At 48.3% G+C, this 27,264-nt stretch overlaps 1 protein-coding gene across 1 annotated transcript in view; it reads left to right on the forward strand.

Moving 5' to 3' along the window:
- Rhpn2 (rhophilin Rho GTPase binding protein 2) overlaps positions 1–27,264 on the forward strand; it is a 57,008-nt gene continuing 29,744 nt past the window's right edge. Inside the window, exons 1-3 of the mRNA XM_057762800.1 lie at positions 1–75; positions 17,542–17,657; positions 24,708–24,836. Coding sequence (XP_057618783.1) covers positions 7–75; positions 17,542–17,657; positions 24,708–24,836 — 314 coding nt within the window. The 5' untranslated portion in view covers positions 1–6. The remainder of the gene's footprint in view (positions 76–17,541; positions 17,658–24,707; positions 24,837–27,264) is intronic.

Below are 27,264 nucleotides of genomic sequence, written 5' to 3' on the forward strand. Positions count from 1 at the left end.
GCCAGCATGACCGATGCACTGCTACCCGCGGCCCCCCAGCCACTGGAGAAAGAGAACGATGACTACTTTCGGAAGGTGGGCGGCGAGCTCTCAGACCCTCTCTGTCCGCTCAAACTGTGGAGCGCGCTGATGGGGCTTGCGGCAGGGGTCGGCCTGGCCCGGAGGGGGGAGGGGACGGGAGGGGACACGCGGGGCTGATGCGGGAAGGGAGGGTGAAAGGGACTACGTGAGGCTGGGCGCCCGGACCAGATGGCAGCAGGGCTCCGGCGCACAGGTGCACGGGCGAGCCGCGCGCAGGTAGGAGCCTGGAGAGGTGTTTCGGGTGGCCCTGCCAGCCTTCCCGCGCCCGTGGGGTAAGGACCAGCCCCTGGCCACGCTGGCGAGCTCGGTCGCTCCGCACTGCGACCGATCGTAGCCCAGCTTCCACCAGAGTACTTAGTGCGGACTGAGAGTTTTGATCTTTAGCCTTTCAAATGCTTTTAGCGGTCTCTCCCTTCGACTTCTTAGTAGGCAAGGGGAGGGTGGCTGTTGCGAGGGCACCTCGAGCGCGCCTCCCTCGTTTGTCCTGCGTCGCCCAAGAGGCCCCGAGAATGGCAGTCTCACCCCTTCTTCAAAGCGGATTTATCTGTATTTGGTTGTCCGAGAGACCGAGCGGTCGAGAGACTGGGCTCTGCGCGCTTGGCACGTCCTAACGCTCCTCGGCAACTTACCCGTCTGCCTTTCGCCCTGGAGCTCAGTTCCTCAAAAGCGACCCCAGCAGGAGCCCACACTGGAGCTGGCATTCCCAACAGCTGCAGGAACTGGCTTATGAAAACACTTTGGAGGTTCGAATCACAGTGACAGGCTTCTCACCTTCCTTTCAGGTCCCTAGTGAGTCTAAAAATAGCCTTTGGAGTTTGGCCAAGGTTCACCTGGTGGGTTGAGAGATTGTCGTGGATATTTTTCTAACTGATACGATCGAAGGCACAGCCAGTAACTATGAATAGGGAAGTGAAACTGCTTCCCACAGAGCAATCAATTCTTAATTGTTCAGCGCCACTTCGCCACTTCATAAATGGGCTTGGCAGTTTCCTTCTCCCGCGGGACACTGCCGACTTAGAGTTTTTGCTTACGATTGAAGTAGTTGAACAGAGGGGGAATATGGAGACAGGTGGGGACAGTGGGAAGGTTTTTTAAGTTGCTTTTGGCATTTAAAAAAGTTTTAAAGTATATTTAAGTTGAAAGATGTCATCATGGAATTACAGGATTATAACTTCTAATTATGTATGGCATTTGGGCCAGAGGATCACAGGCCAGCGTTGTAGGAGCTTGCTTGGCCTGGGAATCGCAAGATGTCCAATGTAAGGCCCTAGGGCCTGACTGCCACCCCCACAAAATTGCTTTACAGCCTCCAGAAAGTCGCCGCCTCTTTCTGGGACTTCAGTTCTTGCTAGATTGTTTGTCATTTGAACAGATGGTTTGTGACAGTTTCTGGGGGGGAGATGACAGGGGAAGCCGGTGAATACCGCATACCCTGGAGGATGCAAAGCCTTTCAGAACAGGTTCTCCCTGTGGAACCTTCCAGAGAGTCTTAGGGGGAGGACTCGTGAGGGGAAGAGAAAGGATCGTAGTCTGGGTGTTTTTTAAAGTTTTAAGAGTGTATGTATGTGTGTGTATGCGCGCGAGCGTGTGCCTCACCTTGAATATATGTCTATATGCACCACAAGGCCTTGGAGGCCAGAAGAAAGCACTGAATATCCTAGGACTGGAATTACAGGTCGTTGTGAGCATCCCCTTGACATGAATGCTAGGAAGCAAACTGAGGTCCTGCAAGAGCGGTGAGCACTCCTACCCACTGAACCGTCTCTCTAGCTCTCCTCTGATACACGCGACCCACAGATTGAGAAGCTGCTGCTTTAGACCCGGCGATCCCATTGTCTTTATCTTCTTTCCTTACTCTGATACACACTGCTGATGGCTTTAGCCAGTGTGAAAGTCTCTGGCGAGGTAGCTCAGTGCAGTGCTTACCTAACATGCACCCGATCCTGGGTTCTGTTCCCAGCACTGTGAAAACAAATAGGTGAATAAAGCAGACTGTCAGTATCCTCTCGCTCACCCATCCTTCCCACCAGCTTCTACCCGTACCTTAGGTCGTGCATCCCGACTGAAAGTTGGGCTAGCAGGGATGCCAGCTGGGGAGGTTGGGATGAAGAGTGGGACCTGCGAGGCCAGCCTGGTCTACAAGAGCTAGTTCCGGGACAGACACCAAAGCTACAGAGAGACCCTGTCTCGAAAAACCAAAAAAAAAAAAAAAAAAAGAAAGAAAGAAAGAAAAAAGAAAGAGTGGGACCTGGCGACCTGCCAGCTCCGGACTGGGGATGCCACTTTGGGAGTCACTTGGGAAGGGGTGGGAGTGTGGAGGAAGCCGAGAGAGGTTAAGTCTTTTTAGCCGACAGCCAAGGTTGACTAGCCTGAAGAGTGCTGGAGAGGCCTCGATTACCCCTTCCAGGGAAGAGCAGAAAGTAAGTCATTGCCGAGTGGGGACAAACAAAAGCCAGGGTGGCTGGGTTGCTGGAGAAGATGCTGGAGGGAGGCAAAGTAAAGAAGACAGAAGGCAAATGCACTCGTGTGTGTGTGTGTGTGTGTGTGTGTATGTGTGTGCGTGTGAGTGTGCATATGTGTATATGTGTGTGCGTGTGTGTGTGTGTATACACATTTGCTTTTTCCAGGGAAGGTCTCTTTACACAGATCTAGCTATCCTGGAACTCTGTAGACCAGGCTGGCCTCAAATTCACAGAGATCCGCCAGTCTCTGCCTCTGGAGTACTGGGAATAAAGACACACACCACCACTGCTCAACTCTCAATGTATATTTTTTAAAAATATATATATATTTTTGCTGGGGATCGAACCTGGAGCTTCTTGTATACCTCACAAATAATTTGCTACTGAGCTATAATCCTCATTCCCAAATGCTTTTAGAACAGGCAAGTCTACAGACTTGATTTTTTTGTTGTTTTTGTTTGTTTGTTTTGCTTTTTTTTTTTTTGAGAGAGAGTTTGAATTCTCTATCCTCCTGTCTTTGCCTCCCAAGGACTTGGTCACAGGTCTGCCTTCCCCACCCTGTTAGAGTCTTCTTAAAAATTTGTTTTTTGTGTTTACAGCCCCAGGGCTTGTGTCTGCTGGGTTATTATTCTATCTCAGCCTCCTAAAGCACTACCAGAGGTGAGGCTGAAGTTGCCCCTAGGCCTCGCAGTCCCTTCCTTCTGGTGGGAGGACTGAGTTTTGCTTTCTAGGATAAACCTTGGTTACTCGCTCACCTTACAAAACCCAGACAGAAATGCTGGAGCTGTGGTAGCACACACCTGAGGACTCAGGAATCAGGACACAGACAGGCTGGTTGCTGGGTGCCAGGAGTTCCAGGCCAGCTCTGTCTCAAATACAAACTAACCAAAAGGTAAAAGTGAAGAAGTCAGGTGCGGTGATGCTTTGAGGCCAGGAAAAGGGTAAACTGAGGAAACGTTCTGGCTGGTGGGAGGGAAGTGAGGTTTGAAAGTATTGGGAGGGTGAGCTGACTAAGGGGAGGGAATAGGCACCCCAAAATTAGAAATATAGTCCGGAGATTTTACAACAGCCCTCAGGTCAGACTCCTCTGCCCCTGTACTTGCAGGATTGGATCCTTATTTGCTCAAGACAAACTTAGTTCTTATCAGTTCTCTGTCGTCCCTTCCTCTTGGCTTCCAAAGGCTGGTCTGCTCTCTTTGCTATGGAAGGCCCTAGATCAGGGCCAAACTGTTGGACCCAGATTCGCCCTCTCTCTTGCCTCCTGGGGAGTAAACCTAGAGTCTTGAGAGAGTGCGGGCCAGTGCTCTGCCTCTCTAACATCTCCAGCTCCTGGGTCCTACTGTTTCAGTCAGGCCTCATTTCCTGGGGTGCCGAGCCTGGCTGGGAGCTGAGGCTTTGTCTGCAATGTTCAGGCTGTGCATGAAAAGGAATGAAGCTTTTTAGTGGTGTTCGGAGTGAGCAGTGGGGTGGCTCACCCGCCTAGTCAGCTGTGTTTTGTGTGACCCGCACACAAAAGGGAACCTAATTGCCCACAAGTCCCTCTGCAAGTTGGTCATGGATCCAAAGGATGCCGAATAACAGAGAGGAGGCTCCCTGGTAAATTGGATAGGGGCTCTTTGGGATCGTGTGGGACCTGGTCGTACATAGCTTGAGAACACAGGCTATCCCCAGGCTAGGACATCTCAGGACAAACTCGGTCCTCTCGGTCAGGCGGATACCTCGGAGGCATTTCTAAGAAGAAAAGATGAAGAGAACTTTCAAGGCTGTCACAGGGTCCTGTCTTTCTCTGGCTTCTCACTGGACATTTTTCTTTTTCTCACTAAATCGTAGATGCTTACATTAAATCATAATTCTATATAAGATTACTATAAATGCCTTACCTGGGTTGTTTCTGTTTATATATTTAAAGTTCTTCCTTAAGAGAAGGGTCGGTCCAATTTGCTGCCTCCCTTCTCCCCCTAGATTTTTTATTTTCATTCAGAAAGTCTTTAAAACAAGTGTGCTGAGACCTGCTGTTCACTGCAGAGCCCGTGAGTTTCTGTGTGCTGTCAGCAGACCCCTTCTGGGGGGGCCTCCCCTCCCCCTACCGAGGGGCTGTAATCCTAAAATCCCTCAGAAAACCTGTTTTAGCTGGGAGAAAGAAAGAATGAAAGAAAGAAAGAAAGAAAGAAAGAAAGAAAGAAAGAAAGAAAGAAAGAAAGATACAGCAACCCTCTCCCCAGTACTTTAGGGAGGCTCAAAGTGGGAGGTGTCAGCCCTGCGCAAAGGAGGTTGACAGACACTGAGGCTTTGTCACTTGCTATCTCTCCGCCTCCTCTTCCCCAGGGATCAGTGAATTTAGCTCCATTGTTTTTACTCAAGAGCTGTAGAGCCCTTGATTGTTCTCTAAACCTGCCTGCTGGACAGGGCCCCAAGGTCCACTGTGCCCTGGTTTATGGCCCTTGTTGACTCTCTGGCCGTCCTGGAGGCTCCAATGGGAAGGAAGGAGGAGAAACCCTTCTTTGTCTTCTAACTTTTTGAAGAAAAAAAAAATTGAGACAGCATCTCATTATGTTGCCCTGGCTGTCCTGGAACTCACTACAGAGATCAGGCTGACCTCAAACTCACAGAGATCCTCCTGCTTCTGTCTCCAGAGTGCTGGGATGAAAGGCGTGCACCACCAGGCTGGGCTCTTTCCTTTTTAAGTCCAGAGTCTTTTCTTCCTCTGCACCAGTGCATCTAATTCCATACAAGAGGCTGTGTGTCATGAGTGTCACGTGTGGTCTGCGGGGAAGTCTTGTTTCATTTGTTGATGATATAAGGCTGGGGATCGAACCCGGGGCTTCTGGTAGTATAAACAATCGCTCTGCCGCTCTGTCCTCTGTTTACTTCACATTTTGAGGCAGGGTCTTCCTAAGTTTCCCAGGCTGGACTCTTGATCAAGCTAGAGCTGAAGCCATTGCTCTGGATTTCTCAGTTACAGGATCCAACTCGTTACCTTTTTTGCCTAGGCTACTTTTAAACCAAAGTTTGATTTCCACATTATAAAGCATACAAATCTTAAGTGCAGAATTCAATGCATTTGGACAACATATACGCCTATAGAATAGCCACACTATTCTAAAAATTTTCCATCATTCCAACACTCACAAAGGATACAAACCCAGTAACAGCCAAGAGTCCCCCACTCTTTTTAAATTAATTTATTCTTATTTTATGTGCTTTGGTGTTTTGCCTGCATGTATGTCTGGGTGAGGATGTTGAGTCCCCTGGAACTGGAGTTACAAAAGGTGTGAGCTGCCATGTGGGTGCTGGGAATTGAACCCAGGTCCTCTGGAAGGGCGGTCAGTGTTCCTAACCGTTGAGCCATCTCTCCAGCTCCACTGTTAATATGGGCCTAAAGGCCAGACTGAATGCAGGCTGACCATGGCCTTCATGAGGGTCCCATCTTGCAGAGGTGCACACCAACAGTCCAGAGGGCCTGCTGGCTTTCCTCTTTCTGTGGGACTATGGCCAGGAGGAGTCCCCTGGCAGGAGCAGAGTTTTCAGGTGACTCACAGGAGAGTCAGTGTGTTGAGCTGTGACACTGTGAATGTCCCTTGTTTCCCGCGGCTGTTTGGACAGTTGCCAAGACACCACCTGATGCTGTTGGGCATCAGCTTTCTCTGGACCAACACTTCCTCCTGACACAAAGGCTGCATTGGAAGTAGCCACAAAGACCAGGCAGTGCAGGTGCGTCTCGGTGGCCAGCGTGGGCAGCAGGGCTGATGGCAGAGTGCCGGGGACAGGGAAGGCGGTGAACCATGTGAGTTCTGGCTTTTTCAGGGAGAGCTGGGAGTTCATGTGGCCCCTAAGATTTTGGAAAACTTCCCGGTTTCCGTTTGCTTCTAGGAGAATAGAGGGACCCAAACAACTTCAGAGGTGGTTTATTTTTCTTTGGTACTGTTTGCATTTCCCGGAACCAGAAGTTGTCATAAAGCGGCAATCACAGCAATGTACAGATTCAAGGTCAAACCCCAATATCAGCCCCTGCCCCCACCCCACTGCCTTGCTGTCTAGATAAGGACAGTTCCAATGGCGTCACAATCCTATTGGTTAGAATAAGTGGGTCATAGGGTGCTTCTGGAAATGCAGTTCACTTGTGGACATTTTGGTGCTTGTGATTGACATGCAGTAGATGCTGATGTGGGTTATGGATCTCACTGGAAATAGCCTATGGTTTATAAGGTCTCCATTCTTCTGGTGCCTACTTCCATTCTTTTGGGAATGACTCCCCTGAGAATGAATCGGGATGTTGGAAGGAAGGTAACGGGGCCTCCACCTGGTGGGTATCCTAGAAGGGTAAGAGGGCTATTTGTTTTTTGTTTTTTTAATATTTCTTTTTTTTTAAATATTTATTTATTTATTATGTATACAATAGTCTGTCTGTATGCCTGAAGGCCAGAAGAGGGCACCAGACCTCTTTGCAGATGGTTGTGAGCCACCATGTGGTTGCTGGGAATTGAACTCAGGACCTTTGGAAGAACAGGCAATGCTCTTAACCACTGAGCCATCTCTCCAGCCCTTAATATTTCTTTTTTTTTTTTTTTTTTTTTTTTTTTTTTTGCTTTTTCGAGACAGGGTTTCTCTGTGGTTTTGGAGCCTGTCCTGGAACTAGCTCTTGTAGACCAGGCTGGTCTCGAACTCACAGAGATCCGCCTGCCTCTGCCTCCCAAGTGCTGGGATTAAAGGCGTACGCCACCACCACCCGGCTTGTTTTTAATATTTCTAACCTTTACTTTTATTTATGTGTATGGGTGTTTTGCCTGCATGTATGCTTGTGCATCATATGCAGGTAGTGGCTTCGGAGGCCAGAAGGGGGCGCTATATCTCCTGGGACTGGAATTGTAGACTGTGTGAGCCTCTGTGTGGCTGCTGGGAATCAAACCCTGGTCGTCTGGGAGAGCAACCAGTGCTTTTAACCATCGCATCATCTCTCCAGCCTCACCAGAGTCTATCTGTAAAATCAAATCCATGCTTTAAGTTTTTTATGATCAAGGTCTTGCTGTGTAGCCCAGGCTGGCCTCAAACTCCAGATACTCTGGCCTTCCTCCCAAATGGGGAGATCACCGGCCTGCACCATTGGTTCATTTGTTTATTTTAGGCGTGGAAATCTCGGCTCCCTCCCTTCAGTCTCCCGCGTGGCAAGAAGTGAAATGAGCTGTGTGTGTATTGCAGGGTATGGCTTGCTATTTCCGTACTTTCTGGCTGACAGCTCTGGCAAAATCAACAGCAAACAATTCTTGTTTTCCAGATTCTGGTGGCTGAATGAGGGATTGTGCACACAGAAAGGAGAGACAAATCTCCTTGCTGGAGAAGCACACCTGCCTTGTGTGACCCAATACTGGGGTCTCTAGTCTAGTGCTGTTCCAGGGCCACCCTGTCTGTTTCTCTTGACTGCTATATCTCAAACTTGCACATATGTGTGGGCTTTCTCTGGAGTCACTCATGTCCTCCAGATTAAATGTCTCCAGCTTTTCCCTAGGCATTGCTGTGAAATAGTGTTCCACAGGTGAACAAACCTGTTACAGTCATCCCAAAAGATGAATACACCTTAATAATTGCTTATTTCTTTATTTTAAGACTGTTCTTGCTGTGTAGCCCAGCCTAGTTTTGAACTCCTGATACTCCCGCCTCACGTCCTGAGCGCTGGGACCCCGGATGTGAACCATCACACTTAGCATCCTGTGATGGACGTTTACTCAGCAATAAGAAAGGAACAAACATTGGATGTAGTATCATGGGCAAATCTCAAGACAGGTTGTTGGGAAAACTAAAGATGGACATTGATTCTGTTCATGCAGTGTGAGAACACACAGACGTGTCGGTGAGGAAAATCAAAGCGTTAGGCCTATGAGATGGTCCGGTTGTCAAAGCGTGCCGAGTCTGGGGAGCTGCATTTGCTCTGCAGAATCCACAAGATGGAAGGAGAAAGTGACTCCCAAGAGTTCTCCTCTGACCACCACACAAGGTCTATGATACATGTGCACCACATGTATATGTATATCTATGAATGCACACATTCATGTGATCTCACACACATGTGAACACAAACACACACATATATAAAATGTAATAAGTTTAAAAAGAAAGCCTAAGCCGGGCAGTGGTGGCGCACGCCTTTAATCCCAGCACTTGGGAAGCAGAGGCAGGCGGATCTCTGTGAGTTCGAGACCAGCCTGGTCTACAAGAGCGAGTTCCAGGACAGGCTCCAAAACCACAGAGAAACCTTGCCTCGAAAAACCAAAATAAATAAATAAATAAAATAAAAAAAAATAAAAAGAAATACTAGTATTGATTGCTTGGAATGATGGAAACTTTTTGGATTTTGAATAGAGTGGAAATTCTATAGGCATATATGTTGTCCAAATGCATTGAATTCTGCACTTAAGATTTGTGTGTTTTATAATGTGGAAATTAAACTTTGGTTTAAAAGTAGCCTAGGCAATGAAGTTGGATCCTGTAACTGAGAAATCCAGAGCAATGGCTTCAGCTCCAGCTTGATCAAGAGTCCAAAAGCTGCCACTAAAGTGGTGACACGCGACCTCTTTAATCCCAGAGGGAGGCAGGCAACTGTGAGTTCAAGGCCATCTTGGTCTACAGAGTGAGCTCTAGGGCAGCCAGGGCTACACAGGGAAACTTGTTTTTTTCTAGTCTGCTCCCTCTAGCAGATTCCATTTCCAGGGAAACACTCTCTCTCCTACTGCAGCTTAATCCCCCCACCCCTCTTGAGGTGCAGTCTCAGTATGCAATGCATGGTGACCCCCTGTCTCTGAAGTGCTGGGATTGTAGCTGCGCACCACCACAACCAGCAAGGGCCTCCTGTCCAGAAGCTCAGGGTGACATTCCCCACCCCTATACTTTTCCCTGATCCAATCTTAGTTCCAGGGACTTGATTTTCCAAGTATCGGGCATGAGTCCATGTTCTTCCTCTTGGGAAGGGGGTGGGAGAACAGAGGTGTAGCTCTCTAACCGTCCCAGGCTTTGAGGTGAGGGGTGTTCCCCCAAGCAGTGTGAGGGAAACTGGCAGCCCAAAGCTAAGAAGCGCAGGGCTGGCAAGTGAGCTGCCTGAGCAGCCTCCACAGCTGTGCAGCTGTAGCCAGCTTCCAGGCTAGGGTTGGGAAGAACCAGCTGAAGTCCATTCCAGCCTGCTGCCAGGGGCTCCAGCTGCCCACTCTCCTAGCCTCCTAGCCTAGGGCCCAGGATGCTATGCCAGCATTTATGTAGGGGTTTGACACCTGGGAAGTGGCCCCAAAGCTTTTCCTGGGTATTAGCTGTCTACTATTTTCTTTTTTCCTTCCTTCCTTCCTTCCTTCCTTCCTTCCTTCCTTCCTTCCTTCCTTCCTTCCTTCCTTCCTTCCTTTCTTTCTTTCTTTCTTTCTTATATAGGGCTTATTTTTACTTTCAACTATGTGTGTGTGATTGCTTGGGTTAGGTTTGTGTCCATGAGTGGAGGTGCCAGTGGAGGCCAGAAAAGGACATTGGATCCTCAAGTAGCTTGAGCTACTTGAGTGTGTGTGTGTGCATGTGCATGTATGTGCATGTATGTATGTGTGTGCTGGAACCAAACTTGGTCTTTTGTAAGAGCAACAAATCCTCTTAACCACTGAGCAATTGCCAATACCTCCTTTCCTGTTTTAAGAGTTACTGAGCTGGGCGTGATGGCACACACCTTTAATCCCAGCACTCGGGAGACAGAGGCAGGTGGATCTCTGTGAGTTTGAAGCCAGCCTGTGCTGGGATTAAAGGCATGCACCACCACTGGCCCAATCTAATCTTTTGAGGGAAAAGGACGTGTGTAGTACACTTATTTTGTTGAAAGTCTGTTTGGGGTTTATTTATTTATTTACTTTTATCTTTTAAAGAAAGTCCTGTTATGTAGCTCAGACTGACTTTGAAGATACATCCTCTTTCCCAAGCCTTCCAAATGCCGGGATAACAAGCTTGCACTGCCTGCGTGGGGCTCACCGTCTGCAGGACTCTGTTAATAGTGGCTCTTAAAGCTAACAGATGGGTTAACTCAATTGTGCCTGAGCTCTGGGCCACGATGGTGTGGGAGCTGTTTCTGGTGACATGGAAGAGGCACTGAGCTAGTTAGAAGCTGTTTGTTTAGGGTGAGAGGCTCACTATCAGACAAGGTCAAAGGGCTGGCAGTGGAGCTCAATGGCAGAACACTTGCTTACCTAACATGTATGAGGCCCCAGGTTACATCTATAGCATGACAAAAATCAAGAAACTTGCTAACATGACCAAATTTTAGGGCTGGGTGTCACTCAGTGGCAGATTACTTGTCTGGCAAGTGTGAGGCCTTGGGTTCAAATCCCATCACCACTACTACCACATGCATGCACGCATGCACACATGCAGGTGCGTGTGCACACAAGATAAGACCAGGGTGAGAAATGTGTGGTGGGTTCTCTCAGAAAAGGACTCATCAACACTCAGCAGGGACTCCTGGGTGACTCAGCCCCTTGTGGGACCAGGGCTTCTTTCTGGGGGTCTTGCTTCCATTTACCTGTCTGGGAACTTTACAAGCGGCTGGATGGGTGGTTTTTGTCAGTTGCAGCAGCGTCCAGCATTCCTACCTGTCAGTAAGAAGTAATGCAGTTAGTTCTGGGTCCAGTGACTCAGTGCAGTTTAATCCCCTGCATTCCTGAGCTTTATCTAGAAACTGGACCCTAAGTCTGTGGGCTGCGTAGGCAGGGATTCCAGGAGGTAGGGAAAGTATAGGAGCAGGAGAAAGTTCTTATTCATAAACCGGGATGGATGCGTAGCTGAGCTTCAAGAAGGACTTCGCTATGAAAGTATCTGTAAAACAGACCTGGTGAGCTGTAGCATTTTGAGGCAAGAGGGACCAGCCCATTACTCTTAAATCAACTTAACAGTAAAGCCATTTTTAATGACTTAACAGTTAGGAACACTTGCAGCTCTCTCTCTGGCCGCAGACCCAGTCCCTGCATTCCCCGGGAGGGGGGGGGAGCAGCCTATGTATGACTACCTGGAACCCCAGTTCTAGGGGATCTGACACTCCCATCTATCCTTCGCAGGCATCGCACACTTGTGCACACACACACAAATGTAAGCAAACGCTCACACACACAAAATAAAAATAAGTAAAATCTGAAAAAAAAAAAACTAAGTTTCTGGGGAAAAGGGAAGCCATCCCCATGCTCCTTAAAAGGAATCTCATGCAGCCCAGGCTGGCCCAGACGTTCTCATCATACCTCCTTTCCCTTCAGAATGCTGGTATTGCAGGTATGCACACACGGACTTCATGCATGCCAGAGAAGCACAACACCAACATCTATCCCACCCAGCCCCCAGATTTAAAAACAGTGTGTGTGTGTGTGTGTGTGTATAGCAGAGGGGCCCACATGGCCAGAGATGTTGGATCCCTTGGAGCAGTTGTGAGCCATCGGATTGGGTGCTGGTCCTCTATAGGAGAGGTACAAGGTTTAACTGTTGAGCCATCTCTCTAGCCCTACTCTCTTTGCCCCCAGCCCCATGGTCTGCCTATCTGGCAAAGGCTGGCCTTGAACATCCAATTCTCCCGCTTCAGACTTGAAGTGCTGGAAACAGTGTCCTCATTCCAAGTTTAAAAATCAGGGATTACCGGGACAGGCACCAAAGCTGCAGAGAAACCCTGTCTCGAAAAAACCAAAAAAAAAAAAAAAAAAATCAGGGATTAATGATCTAAATTAAAAGACACTTGCTTTAAGATTCCTTCACCTCAGGTTCTGAGTATCTGTGCAGTTTAGAAGGCAGCCATGCTCACCACTCAACCACCAATGCAAATGTAACATAAGCGATTGGAATAGGGAGGACATTGTCATCACGGGACTGAAAGCTGGGTGGGGTGCAAGGGTGGAATTTTGTGCTGGAGGGATGACGGTCCCCTTCTGGGAAGAGAATATGAGACATTCCTGAGGAAGGAAGGTACCTCATTTCTCTCTAGTCCAAAGGCCAGATTGTGGGGCCCCTAAGTGGGTTGAGCTGTACATAACCTGCCTCTCCCTCCTAGGGGTCCAGGCTATGAGTGTGGAGGGTGGGGGTAAGGGAGGAGGTGGTTGAGGTTGTAAGGTGTGAGGTTCCTGAGTTGGCAGGGGCAGCTCCATCTGAGAACATTTCCTACCAGGACACTCCCAGGGAGTAGCCACTGGCCCTACAGATAAGCCTCACCAAGGAATGTGGTCCTCTCTCAGGCCCCTCCTGTCTGAGCTAGGGAGGGCACCATTAGGTTTAAATGATCTGAAAGTTGATACGCGATAATCCAAAGACCCTGGGGGTGGAGGGAGGTTAGGGATGTACCCCAGGGGTAGAGCACTTGTCTAGTGAGTTCGACTGCCCGCACTGCACAAAGAAAAAGGAAAGAAACAAATACCTCAGGAAATCACAGGCAGATGTTGATAAAGAAGTCTAAGCGATCAGCCTATGAGAGTGTTTACCCAAGAAGACTTGAGTTCTGGGAGACCGAGTTTCTGGTTTTGCAAAGATGAAAAATAATATTTCGGGGGCAGATGAGGTGGTTCAACAGGTAAGGTGATTGTTGTCAAGATTGGCAGCCTGAGATTGAATCCCAGGACCCACACAGGTACTTGGCAGGAAGAGAGAACTGACTCCCGCAAGTTTTCTCCCATCTTTACACACAGGCCGTGACAGGTGTGTACATAACAACCCGCTCATGATAATAATAAGTGATACTTTTGGAAACTAGGTGTGACAATGTCCACTTATAATCTGTGTTCAGAAAGCTGAGGCAGGAGGATCACTGTAAATTGAAAGCTGACCTGGGCTGCACAGAGAGACCCTGCCTTAAACAAACCGAAAACACATTAAAAAAAAAAAAAGAAAGAAAAGAAAAAAAGCTCTTTGAAGTCGGCAAATAAGATAACCCAGTTTTAAAATGGGCAAAGGGTTTGAGTCAGTAATTCCTCAGAAAAGACATCCGAATGACTACAGACCCATGAAAAGACTCGCCACTCTCTGGGCCAGATTTCTATGTCTAAGGACCAGCCAAGGAAGTGACACGGCAAGAATTCTTTTTTTTTTTTTTTTTTTTTTTTTTTGGTTTTTCGAGACAGGGTTTCTCTGTGGTTTTGGATCCTAAGAATTCTTACTGACTTAGTCAGGGTCTAAGGTCTCTTAGCAATAGTCTCTGCAATGACCAGAGTGATTTTATTTTACTCTTTGTAGGAGAGGTGGGCAATACTAGAAATGAAACCCAAGGCCTTGCACACGCTAGGCAAGCCCTCTGTTGTTGAGTCATAACCCCTAACCCAAGCCAGTGAAAAAGTTGACTCATGGTGACATACCACACACACCCGGATGGTGCACTGACTAACCTTGATGTCAACTTGACATAAACCCGGGCATACCTGGGAAGAGAAAATGCCAACGCAAGACTGACTTGTGGGCAGGACAGTGGAGGTATAGGAGGGAAGACTGAGCATGGGGAACAAGCCAGTGAGCAGCCGTCTGGCTTCTGCTGCAGTTTCTGCTCCCAGGTTCTTGCTTTGAGTTTTTGCCCTGACTCAGGAAGCGATGACGGAGAGTGACCAGAGAGTTGTAAGATGAAATAAAACATTTTCCTCCCAGGTTGGCTTTGGCCGTGGTGTTTTATCACAGCCATAGAAACCTAACTAAGACAGATGGCTGTCATTAAAGAAATAAAAAACCAGCAGGTCGAGGGCTGTAGCTCAGTAATAAAGGGTACTTGCCTGAATCTGTCAGAGAAGAACTGGGGTGGGGCTCAGTGGTGGAGAACTTGCTGGAGTCTACCAGTGAGGAACCGAGCACATGGAATATTTGCTAATGGGAATATAAAATAGAAATTGGCAGATTATCTGATAGTTTCTCAAATGGTTAAACATAGACTTAGCCACATGACCTCTAGGTACACGGAAAATAAAATCAACAATGCTTGTTCAAAGAACAACTTGTGTGGGAAGTGAGACTTTAGTTCTTTTTGTTTTGTCTTTGTTTTTGAGACAGAGTTTCTCTGTGTAACAGCCCTGGCTGTGCTATAGAGCAGGAGGCTGGCCTTGAACTCACAGAGGTCTGCTTGCCTCTGCCTCCCGAGGAGTGCTGGAATTAAAGGCATGTGCATGCACACACGCACAAACACACACATTGTGTGAACCCTAGGGAGAGAAAAGCAGGTTATGCACCCTCCAATTTGCTCAGGGGCCCCCTGATCAGTGGCTTTTGGGCTAAAGGGTCAGAAATGAGTTCTTTTCCTTTCTCAAGGCTTCTTCTCCCCTTTCTCCTCTTATTTTATTTAATTTTTTAAATTAAAAAAAAAAAACTTTTTTTGGTTCAGGGTATCTTGTAGCCCAGACTGATCTTGAACTTGTTGCTAAGACTGCCCTTGACTTCCTGATCTTCTGTTCGCAGTCCCGAAGTGCTGAGATTGTAGGTGTGGGACACCAAGCTGGGCCTCTGGCTTATTTGTGACAGCAAACAATGAGAACACTTCAGGTGTCCAGCGACTGGTGAATGGTTAAACAGAACAAGCGCTGTCCGCTTATCTAACAACGAAAGAGCGGACTGGTGCAGGCTGCCATCTGGGTGAACGTTGAAAACAACATGCTAGCCAGGTGTGGTGGACTCGGCAGTAAGAATGCAGAAAACTGAGGCAGGGAGACAACAGATTAAGGCTACCCTTTCAGATAACAATGAAACAAAGTAATAATGGGATTAGCCGGGGAGGGGAAGGAGGAAGCTTGGAGGACTTGAGTTCAATCCCCAGAACCCATGTAAAGGAAAAGAAGCCAGACAGGATGACACTTGTGAACATTGCTGAGGCGGAAATGGAGGAGCCCCGGCCTCTGACCAGACAGTGAGAGATTGTGTCAATCAGCACGTAGGTGGATGGCGCCTGAGGAATGACACCCGGGGTTGTCCACTGGCCTCCGCTAGCACACACGTGCACACACACAGATGTATTGTGTGAAGGAAGACAGACACAGAAGACTGCATATTGAATAGTTCTATTTGTGTGAAATATCCAGGAGGAGCAAGTCTGGCAGGGCTCAGGGATGAGGGATGGTCCTAGTGGATACTCAGCTTATTTTTTGAGATGCTAAAATATTCTAAAATCAGAACTAGGTGACGACTGTGTGTTGCTGTGAAGATGTTAACAAACAAACAAAACCAGACTTGGGTGCTCCTTTATTTGTTCGGTTGGGGACTGAACTGGGCCTTGAACAAGCCAAGCCCGCACTGCTTGTTGGAGGGCTGACGTCTCTGGGGCTTGGAGGCTTTAAATGGTTGGGTAGGTGGTGCTTTTGCTTTGCTGACCGGTTTTCACTGTGACACCCAGGCTTCTGTACTCATGACCCCCCTGCCTCAGCTGTGTGTTCCACCATGACTGGTCAAATGGGTAGACTTCTAAAACAGTCACATTGTGTGCGTTTCAGTTCTGTAACTTAATGCCATCAGATAGGGAAATACACAAATGTAACTCTGTACAGATATTATTTGTTTTCTTTTATGAGGTAAGAGCAACTAAAATCTCATTTCTCAGGCATCTCAGATACAGTGTAATTTTTCCTGCCTTTGCTATGCCTTAGCATCCTAGTCAGTTTTTTTGTTTGTTTGTTTGGGTTTTGTTTTTCGTATTTTGAGACAGGGTTTCACTGTGTAGCACTGGCTATCGTAGAACTCACTGTAGACCAGGCTGGCCTTGAACTCAGAGATCAGTCTGCCTCTGCCTCCCAAGTGCTGGGATTAAAGGTGTGTGCCAGCACTGCCCAGCTCATACCTTAGCACCATTAGACCATTTTTTAAAATTTTAGTTTTATATTGTTATTATTATTTTGTTGTTTTGAGACAGGGTTTCTCTGTGTAACAGTCCTAGGTGTCCTGGAACTTGCTCTGTAGACTAGGCTGTCCTTGAACTCACAGAGCTCAGACTGCCTCTGCCTCCTAGTGCTGGGATTAAGGGGGGTGCGCTACCACTGCCCAGCTTGTTTTGAATTTTTGTGCAGTTTTATTTGTTGTAATTTTGGGTTGGTGCACGGTGCTCTAATGGAGCATGCCAACAGTGGTTCATCATCATTGCGACTTGCTCCCTTCCTGGATTTTGGAGATTGGGCCTGTACGGGGCAGTGGGTACTTTGTAATGAGCTCCCAGTGGGCTGCTACATACACGCTGGTGCATTTTAATGCTAGGGGAAGAGGACAGTCAGTACCACCAACATGATGGGAGAATAGACTGAGGCAAAAGAGACCAACTCACAGTGTCTGTTCCGTTTTTTGTTGCTGCTTTTGGTTTTCAAGACAAGGTTTCTCTGGGTAACAGCCTAGCTGTCCTGGAACTCACTTTGTAGACCAGGCTGGCCTCAAACTCACAGAGATCCGCCTGCCTCTGCCTCCTGAGCGCTGGGAATAAAGGTGGGGGCCACTATGTCTGGCCTCACAGTGTCAGTTTGGGGGCTGCATTATTGTGATTTTTGCATTTTTATGCCTTTTTATTTTATATGTTTTCTACAGTGTCATTAAGAAATTATTTTGAGATTATAATTGCCACATTTCTCCCTTCCCTTTCTCTAAACCCTCCCATAGGCTTCTTCCTCCTCTCCTTCAAGGTTCATGGCCACTTCTTCACTAATTGCTATAGCGTGCTATATATGTGTACACATATACATACTTAAATATTACCAGTTCGTATAATGTTACTAGTATATATGTTTTCAGGGCTGACTCTTTGGTACCCTAAATACAAACTGCTGTGCTCTTCCTTGGGTAGATCCACCGCCCCACTCCCGGCTTTCCTCAGTTGCCTGTGGTTCCTTGTGTAGGGTTGAGACCTTGTGGGCATTTCCCTGGCCTCTTCAGCGTGTCCATTGGTGTCTTCCTTGTTCAGCTCATGTTGATGAGACTTTATGGATCGGTTAAGCATTTTTTCCCCTGTTCTACAGAATGTCATCATTTTTGGTGTGACTGATCTCTGAAGGGCTGTCTCTTATTTTCCAATCAGGGCTGTAACCCCCTTGCACAAACTGGCCGGAGCAAGCTGCAGAACCAAAGGGCTGCCCTGAACCAGCAGATCCTGAAGGCTGTGAGGATGCGGACAGGAGCGGAGAACCTTCTGAAGTGGGTACCTCTGACTTCGCCACCTCAGTCGGGAGCCCTGGCTCTCCTGAGGGCCTGTCTATGTGATGGATGTACAGAGCCCTCGGCTGGGCTCTTGCTTTTCAGCTTTGAGATTCCTGCTCATCTGGGGGCGTCTAAACAGGTCCTTTTCTTCCTAGAGCTTTGTCATGTTAAAGACAGACTCCTTGTGTTTGTGGAGAATCATGACAGACAGTGGGACCACAGCCATGTGTGTGTGTGTGAGTTTGAGATTTGTTTAATTTTATTTGTATGAGTGCCTGCCTGCATGTATGTGTGTACACCTTGTGATTCCTGGTGCACATGGAGGCCAGAAGACGGTATTGCAGATCCCTGGAACTGGAATTGCAGATGGTTGTGAGCTGCCATGGTGGTGCTGGGAACGGAACTTGGGTCCTCTGCAAGAGCGGCCAGTGCTCTTAACGGCTGAGCATCTTTCCAGCCCCTCCTCCCCCACCATCGAAGCCATCTTGTTCGGAAGTCCAGTACTGTCTTGGCATTTGCTCTGGACACGCCTCCCTTCTCCACTGCCCAGAGTTACACCTGGTAGAGAGAGTCCATGCTTAGCCAATGTGTGTTGCCTGGATACGGGATGGGGGAGCAGAAAGAAGAGAATGGGACATTCGTATTACTAGCGTCTACCTTTCCAGTGAGAGGAGTCATAAGTAGGATATGGTGGCATATACCTGTGTGTTTCAGCTACTTGAGGGCCGAGGCAGGAGGATTGCTTGAAACCCTGGAGTTTGAAACACCTGGGCAATATATCAAAACCCTGTCTAGAAGAAGGAGCAAGTTAATGAGAGAGGCAGAGCGGGTTCTGCTGGGTACTCACTGCTGTGCCTTGGGGATAAAATAATTACTTACCAAGCGCAGCTCAGGGAAGCTGTACCCTCGTCTAGACAGCTGGAAATCCTCCCCACACCCTTAAGTGCAGTGTGCCAACTTGCTTTTGTCTCCTAGAGTGCGGTTTCCTCCCTCAGAGGACGACCTTTGGGTATTGGTTCTCACCTTTTATCTTTTTGAGGCCGGGTCTGGCTTCTGGCACCTGGAGCACACAGCAAACCCAAGTCATTAGTATTTTGAGGCAGGCGCTTTCCCCTGCCAACCCGTCTCTCAGCCCCTAGTCGGCAGAGGCTTACAGGAGAGTTCTTTGGTTTTATGAGTCAGGGTCTCTTGTAGCCCAGGCTATCTTAAAACTTGCCATGTAGTTAAGGATGACCCTGAACTCCTGATTCTCCTGGTTTTACCTCTTTGTGCGTGTGTGGGCGTGCGTCCACGTGGGTGTATCACTCTGTGGGGTCTGTTCCCTTCAAACGTGTGAAGTCCTGGGGACCGAGCTCATCCTGTCAGCCTGGCCGTGAACGCCTTTATCTACTGAGCCACCTGACTAGCCCTGATCTGAAGGTTTTATAGCAGATACTAGGGCTGTAATGTCTGCCTTGTTCTGTGAACAGAACAGCCCCTCTGAGGACCAGGCTCAATCCAATGGTCAGGCTGGCAGTTCTGTAGCTGATAGGCTGAGGGTGGGGCAGGGTTGTAAATGATTCTCCCCGAGACTGATAAGTTAAACCTCCCTGTTTGGAGGAACCCTGAGGTATTTATTAATCTGACTCAACTGACGTGAAAGCTTCCTGAAATCATGAGGGCATCAGGCCAAGCCTCACTCTGGCCCCACGGTGTCCCTGGCTGCCGCTACTAGCAGTAGGTAATTGCTGCTATGCTTTGGGCCTGGCTGGCCTGGCCTCAGATTGCAAGGTGTCCCACTAGGGTTCCTAGGTGAGGATAGTTACAATGTGGGCAAGAGGGCCTTTGGGAAAACATCCCAATCAAGGCAGGCTTGGAAACGAGGGTCTCCGTCTTGAACCGCACAGGCCACCATGACTGGGCAGGTGCTGTGAGTGGCCAGGTTTCACGTCCCTGAAGGTCCTCCCCTTCCCCGTGTCATCCAGGAGTCCGTGAGCGACCTAGAGTTGTCGGGAGAGATAACCAGCACTTTGAAGTGCCGCTCCAGGCTGGGCACTGGCTGTCCTCTATCCTCCCACTTCCTGTCCCTCCCTTGAGAAAGCTGAGGCAGAAACCAAATAGTATTTATGAGACAGAGATTAGAGCAAGCTACCAGGTTGTTTGGTTTTAATGAACTAGTTCTTTGGGCAGAGAACAGGCTGGGGTAACCATTCTGGGTGGACCTCCAGATGGCCTTCCACTGCTAGTTAGACTCTGGGGCTTCTGTGTGTCAGTCAGTATACATGCTGGAGAAGGAAAGGGCTGGGCTTCATGCTGGGAGCTATGGGAATGGTGGGGGTGGGAGAGCATGCAGCCTATAGCCCAGGCTGGCCTGGAAGTTGGGAGATCTTCTGTTTCAGCCTCCTTAGTGCTGCTAACAGACATGTATCACAATACCCAGGCCTTTTCTTCTCTCCTCTCCTCTCCTCTCCTCTCTCTCTCCCTCCCTTTCTCCCTCCCTCCCCCTCTCCCTCCTTCCCTCCCTCCCTCTCTCTTTCCCTCCCTTTCTCCCTCCCACCTTCTTCTTTCTTTCTTCCCTCTTTTCTTTCTTTTTTAAGGCAGGGTCTCACTATGTAGCCTTGGTTGGCCTGGAAATCACTATGTAGCCTAGGCTGGACCTTGAAGTTGTAATGATCCTCCTGCGTTTGCCTCCCGCAGGCTGAGATTGCAGGTGTTTGCTACCACACCCGAGTTTCATATATGGGTAACCGAGATATAGTCCCGGTCCTGTTTTTTGGTTTGTTGTTTTGTTTTTGTTGAGAAAACAGCCTCATTTTGTAGCCCTGGCTGGCCTGAAACTCAAGGTCCCCCTGCTTTTGCCTCTCCCAGATGCAGGATTTTAGGCCTGTCCCACCATGCCAGGGTTTTAAAATCTTAGGATCCCTGAACTTAGAAATATTGACAACCAATTAAGGGGTGAAAAAGCAACACACTGACAGCCAAGTGAGTAAGTTTCAGGCCTCCAGTTCACTCTGCGATGGCTAGGCCCAAGGGTCTCACTGGGGTGGCCCTGGCTATAGAGAGGTCAGTTCCTGGGGGCTTGAGCATGGCTGTGCAGTGGGGATGCCTGAGTTCCCTTGACCTTCAGGCTGATGCCTGATCCTGGACCTGCCTTCTTCCCACACTGGGGCCATATCTGATGCCTTAGCCAAGGGTCTATATTGGGGCACATGGTGGAAACACCCTTCACCTCCCACCCCACTGCAACCATGCTTGAGTCCCTGGCAGAGTGGGATGTGGGCACCGTTCTGGCAGAGCAAACTGGCAGAGTAAAGACAACTTGCCAGAGTTGGTTAAGAAGTCCCAATATGGTCTCCAAAGCCTGTGGGAGACACGGAGTCAGGGTGGAGCCTGTTATCAGAGGGACAGCTTTACTAAAAGGTTTGGAGGAAAACAAAATTACTATAAACCAAAAATGAAGAGCTGATGGGATTCAATTACAGAGCACTGGGTGTGTCATCCCAGGACCACACAAAAACAAACAGGGACACATGGATCGGAATGGGAAATTCCCATTTATTTTTGCATCGGACATTTTATGGCTGTGACAAATATTTGGGGGGGGGGGGACCAATTCAAAGAGACTGAATGTAGCCGGGCAGTGGTAACGCAGGACTTTAGCCATCACATGGAGGCAGAGGCAAACAGATCTCTGTGAGTTCAAGGCCAGCTTGGTTTATAGTGCGAGTTCCAGGACAGCCAGGGCCACACAAAGAAACCTTGTCTCAAAATCCAAAAAAAGTCAGGTGGTGGTAGCATCCGCCTTTAATTCCAGGACTTGTGGGGCAGAGGCAGGTGAATCATTGTGAGTTCGAGGCCAGCCTGGTCCACAAAGTGAGTTCTAGAACAGCCAGAAAAGCAGCCTGGGGAAGGAGTACAATAACCAACAAACCCAACACTCTATCCTTGCAAATGAACTCAGTCCTCCATCCTTGCTCCCTAACCAGGGCCAGATGGTCCCAGATTTGTCTATCCTATAACCTGGCCCAGAGACTGCTGGTAACAGCCGCCATCTTGCCAAAGTATACCGTATTTGAGAATGCTTCTTTCACCAATGAATGCATGAAAAAAACCTCACCTGTTCTAGAAACCGCTCAAACCTCAGGATCGATTTCTGAGTCATCTTTGTACCCAAAGCCAATTGCTCTGGCTTTGTAGTGACCTGACCAGGCTGGCCTCGAACTCAGATCCACCTGCCTCTGCCCAAGTGCTGGGATTAAAGGTGTGCGCCAACACCGCCTGGCTGTAGTGACTTTTTACGTCAATAGCACACGTCCTCCAAATCTGCTTTACTTTTTCAAAATCATGTTGGCTCTTTTTGGTTCTCTGCAACTCCATATAAATTTTGGCATCCCTTTCTCAGCTAGTCTCCCTCTCTCCCTCCCTCTCCCCTTCTACATCCCCCACCCCCGCTTTCTGTGCTAGGGCTTAGTGACTTTCTCATGCTGGAGTGCTCTGCCACTGAGGTTGTTAATGAAGCTGGGCTCATCCTGTCATCTCAGTGTGTGGGATACTGAGAAAGGAAGAGAGGGAAATGAAGGGAGGGAGGGAAGGGAGCTGTAACAAGTCTTCCTCTGTCCTGCCAGCTCCCAAATAATGACACCAAGACTTATTATGAAAGCTCAGCCTACAGCCTGGGCTTGTCCCACTAACTCTTTTTTTTAAAGATTTATTTATTTATTTATTTAGTATATATATATACATACATATATATATATATATATATATATATATATATATATATATATATATATACAGTATTCTGCCTGCATGTATTACTGCATGCCAGAAGAGGGCACCAGATCTCATTACAGATGGTTATGAGCCACCGCGTGGTTGCTGGGAATTGAACTCAGGACCTCTGGAATTGCAGCCAGTGATCTTAACCACTGAGCCATCTCTCCATTCCCCCATTAGCTCTTCTAACTTAAATTAGCTCATTTGTATCTATCTATGCATTGCCATGTTATTCATGGCATTTACCTCTCCTTCTGCATGTCTGCACCTTCTCTGTCCCCGCTGGGGACCCCACCTTTCTTCCTCCCTCTCTTTGTCCTGAAGCCATGGCTATGCCTCCTGCCTAGCTATTGACCAGTCACAGTGACAGACACATCTTCACACAGTGTTGTTGTAGGAGGCTGCTTGTTCGTTTTTCGGCCACCCAGACTCCCAAAATAACTACACAGAAACTGTATTAATTAAATCACTGCTTGGCCTATTAGCTTAACTTCTTATTGGCTAGCTCTTACATCTTAATTTAACCAGTTTCCATTATTTTATATTTTACCACAAGACTTGTGGCCTACCGGCAAAGTTCTGGCATATCTGTCTCCAGCCACGGCTCCATGGCTTCTCTCTGACTCCACCTTCTTTCTCCCAGCATTCAGTTTAGTTTTTCCTGCCTAGCTCTGTTCTGTCCTGGTCTGCTATAGGCTCAAAGCAGTTTTTTTTTCTTTATTAATGGTAATCACAGCATACAGAGGGGACTCCCACATCACAGTATAAAGGAATATCCACAACAGGGAGCGGTAAAAGTGTGCATTGGAGCCTGGTGGTGGCCCATGTCTTTAATTCCAGCACTTGGGAGGCAGAGACAGGAGGACTAAGAGTTTGGGGCCAGCCTGGGCTATAGAGTGTAACTGTCTTACCAAAAAACAAATCAGAACGAAACTTAGACTATGAATATGACAATGTTCAAGGTTGGAGAGTTGGCTCAGTAGTTAAAGAATGTGTGCTGCTCTTGCAGAGCACCCAAGCTGGATTCTCAGCGCCATGCCAGGTGGCTCACAGCTGTCTGTCACTTCAGCTCCAGGAGGACCTGACACCTCTGGCTTCCTCAAGCACCAGCACTCATGTGTACACACATGTACACATATACACACACACATACACACACACATGCAATAAAAAGAGCACAAATCTTAACCAGGTATGGCTGGTATATATCATTAATGCCAGCTTGGGAGGCAAAGGCAAGTAGCTCTCTGTGAGTACAAGGCCAGTGTGGTCTTTAGAGTGAGTTCCAGGTCCACGAGCCAGGGCTATATAATGAGGATCTGTCTCAGATAGATAGATAGATAGATAGATAGATAGATAGATAGATAGATAGATACACAGATATTGATAGATGTGGTGGCATATGCCTTTAATTCCAGCACTTGAGAGGCAGAGGCAGGTGGTTCTTTGAGTTCAAGGCCAGCCTGGTCTACATAGGGAGTTCTAGGATAGCCAGAGCTGTTACACAGAGAAACCCAATCTTGAAAAACCAAAAATAAATAAATAATAAATAAATAGATGGTTGCCTTTCAAAAAGAAAGACGATATAAAACCTGACAAAGAACATCTCTCTATGAAAGCTGGGAGCTATCATCATATTTGCTGGTCAAAGACTGATTGCTTTCCTCTTCTGAACAAAGCAATAAGACCACTCTTATGCTCTTTTTCTCTTCCTTTCTGCATTGCTGAGGATGAACCCAGGGCCTTGTACATGCAAGTCTTAAGGAGATAATTTGTGACCTATTCATGGGTGACAAGAGAAGTTTTTTTTTCTTTTGTTTTTTGTTTTTTTCAAGACAGGCTTTCTCTGTGTAACAGCCCTAGCTGTCCTGGAACTTGCTTTGTAGACCAGGCTGGCCTCAGATTCACAGAGATCCACTTGCCTCTGCCTCCCAAGTTCTGGGATTGAAGGTATGAGCCCCCACTGTCTGGTCTGGTTTTGGTCTTTTCAAGGTTAACTCCTTTCAAGGATTTCTCAGGATTCACGCCCAGCAGTTTGCAGTGTTACTAGACACATCTAGGTCCATCTCTTAGTTGGTGTGGTCAGGATAGCCCAGGGTCTCGGAGGTGGCTCATCTGATGGCATCTAACAGTCATCCCCTGAGATTCCTTGCAGGAACGGCTCAACAAGGACACCAGCTCAAAGTCTCTCTCTCTCTCTCTCTCTCTCTCTCTCTCTCTCTCTCTCTCTGTCTCTCTCTCTCTCCCCCTCTCTCTCTCTGTCTCTCTCTCTCTCTCTCTCTCTCTCAACAGAGTGGCCACAAACCAGAAGGTACGGGAGCAAGTTCGCCTGGAGCTGAGCTTTGTCAACTCAGACCTGCAGATGCTGAAGGAGGAGCTGGAGGGGCTCAACATCTCCGTGGGAGTGTACCAGGGCACCGAGTGAGTGGGCAGTGTTTTCCAGACTCCCTGGGCCGCGTAGTGTGTCCATATCCAGGATACTGCACCAAACTGGTGTAGTGGACCGGACAGCACAACGAGAGTGAAAGGGATGAACCTGTGACAAGGTTTGCAGGGAAAGAACTGGAATTCAGATTCAATGCCAAAAAGTATAAACTGCTTTGATGTATGTATTTTACTCTGAAAAGTGGGGAACCCATCCAGATGCCCATAGGAAGATGGCACAATGGGATCCTTTAGAAATGGCCCCTAATAAATACTTGAGAAATGAAGACTGAGATTCAAACCCATTCCCCAGGGAGTGTTTGAGGTAAGACCCTCAGGAGAGCTCAAGGATTGATTCTCTGCACCCTGTAGGTGAATCACAGAGTGTGGTATGGAGAAGTGCCCATGTTTAAGAAGAAATAACCAATGTGGTCTGGTAGCTTGGAGCAGTAATCCTAGCTATTCAGTGAGCTGAGACAGGAGGATCATGAGTTTGAAGCCAGCTCAAGCTTCATAGGAAGATATTGTGTCAGAGTAAAATTAAAATGGTCAGGAGATGTAGTTCAGTGGTAGAGCCCCTGCCTAGAATCCCTCAATGAGGGGCTGGGAATGTGGCTCAGTGGTAGAGCCCCCCGCCTAGAATCCCCCAGTGAGGGTCTGGGGGTGGGGCTCAGTGATAGAGCCCCTGCCTAGAATCCCCAGTGAGGGTCTGGGGGTGGGGCTCAGTGATAGAGCCCCTGCCTAGAATCCCCCAGTGAGGGGTTGGAGGTGGGGCTCAGTAGTAGAGCCCCTGCCTCTAATCCCTGGAGAAGTACCAGGTGGCTCAGTGATGCAGTGTTTGCTTAGTTTGCCCAAGGCCCATTCCTAAGTGTCACAACAAAGCAAAATAACCAAAATGCCCCCAAGGAAGTAGTTCCCCTGTCTTTTGTATGAGGAAGCTGTGCCTTCTGAAGAAGTAAGTTGGTGAGCCTGGGTGGAAAGAAGAGATAGTTTCCTGGACCAGCAGAAGGAAGATGCTAGAGCATTTTGAGTCGCTTCAGAATGTGCATTTCTTAATACTAATCCTTGTATGTCACCTGGGGCATTTCTCAAAAGGAGAGACAAGCATTCATGCCGGGACCCTGCTGGCTTATTTGGCCTGCGACACCTGTGTTTGTCTGGCTTACCTGTGGGCTCCTAGTGCAGTTTCAAAAACCCAGGGAGAACAAACAACAACAAACTCCACCCACCCCAACCCCACCTCCTCTGCAAGATTCTCTTAGCCTGTGCTCTGGTGTTAGATTCTAGTTTTGTCCATAAAGGCTAAGAGGCTCAGGCATTCTGGGCAGGGTAGTAGCCTGGGTTCCTGTTTACTGTTGAAGAAGGCAGAGGTGTTCTTCCTACAAAGGTGGATGCTTGCAGCTCCGTGTGGCCACTCCTCACGGTGGTTTCAGTTAATCTCCAGTGTCACCTGGAAAAGTAGAGGGACATGAGGATTCCAAGGGACACCTTTCACGTTTTCCAAGTGAATTGTCTCTTTCTTAGTTCCTTAGGTTTCTCAACTCTTCTGTGAGGTGAGCAGAGAAGTCATGAGAAAACTCAGAGAGATCCAGGCCACAGAAAGTCATGTTAGTGCCACCCTGGAGGTCCCCTAGTGTCCGCTTATCTGTGGTTCCTCTCTCACTGGGGCAGTCGCTGGCCTGCAGGGGTCTCCCACAGTAAGACCCAGACGTACCTGCTTCCCCCAGGGTTCCGTCTTCTGGGGAGGTCGCAGGCCCCGGTTGGGTCTCACGTGCCTTCAGCACCATTGTGCCATAGAGGCCGTTTCAGCTTTCAGTCGCGGTCCACTCAACCCTGCCCAGCATTCCTGGCCTTCTCCCTGGGCCAGGCTCAGCGGCCCATGGAGGTCTCTTGTTACAGGTCAAAGAGCTAATTCCTTATTTGCAAAGCACAACACTTTCTTCTGGCCCTGCCCTTAGGAATGTAGGTCCAGGGAGTATTCACAGGTCAATCTGTGGGGTGACAAAGTGGCCGCTGGGGGGGATGTACAGTAAGATACATGGTATGACGTGCCCCTAAAAGAAGAGAGCGTTGAGAGGTTCTATCAGGGAGATGTTGGGGGGCGGGACACACACGCACACACACTGTGGTGACGAGTAGACAAGGGAGGTGACAGTGGTTGTAGTCTAGAGGGAGGTCCAGTGTCGCAAAATGCATGTGGGGAATGGTGAGAACCCCAGACGTGAGCCTCGTGCATTTGGGCAGCCCTGCATATAACCCTAGCGCAATTGTCGATAGAGAGCTAAGACAGAGATGAGTCCAATCAAGACAGTAGGGGCCTGCTGAGTTAGGCTCCATGTCCAGCATCTTAGGATGCTGATGCTTGTGCTGGGTTGACCTAGAGGATGGGGGTCAGGGATCTGAGCTGGCTGTTGGAGGTAAGGCC

This window comes from Chionomys nivalis, chromosome 2 (assembly GCF_950005125.1).
Source record: "Chionomys nivalis chromosome 2, mChiNiv1.1, whole genome shotgun sequence".
Lineage (NCBI taxonomy): Eukaryota > Metazoa > Chordata > Mammalia > Rodentia > Cricetidae > Chionomys > Chionomys nivalis.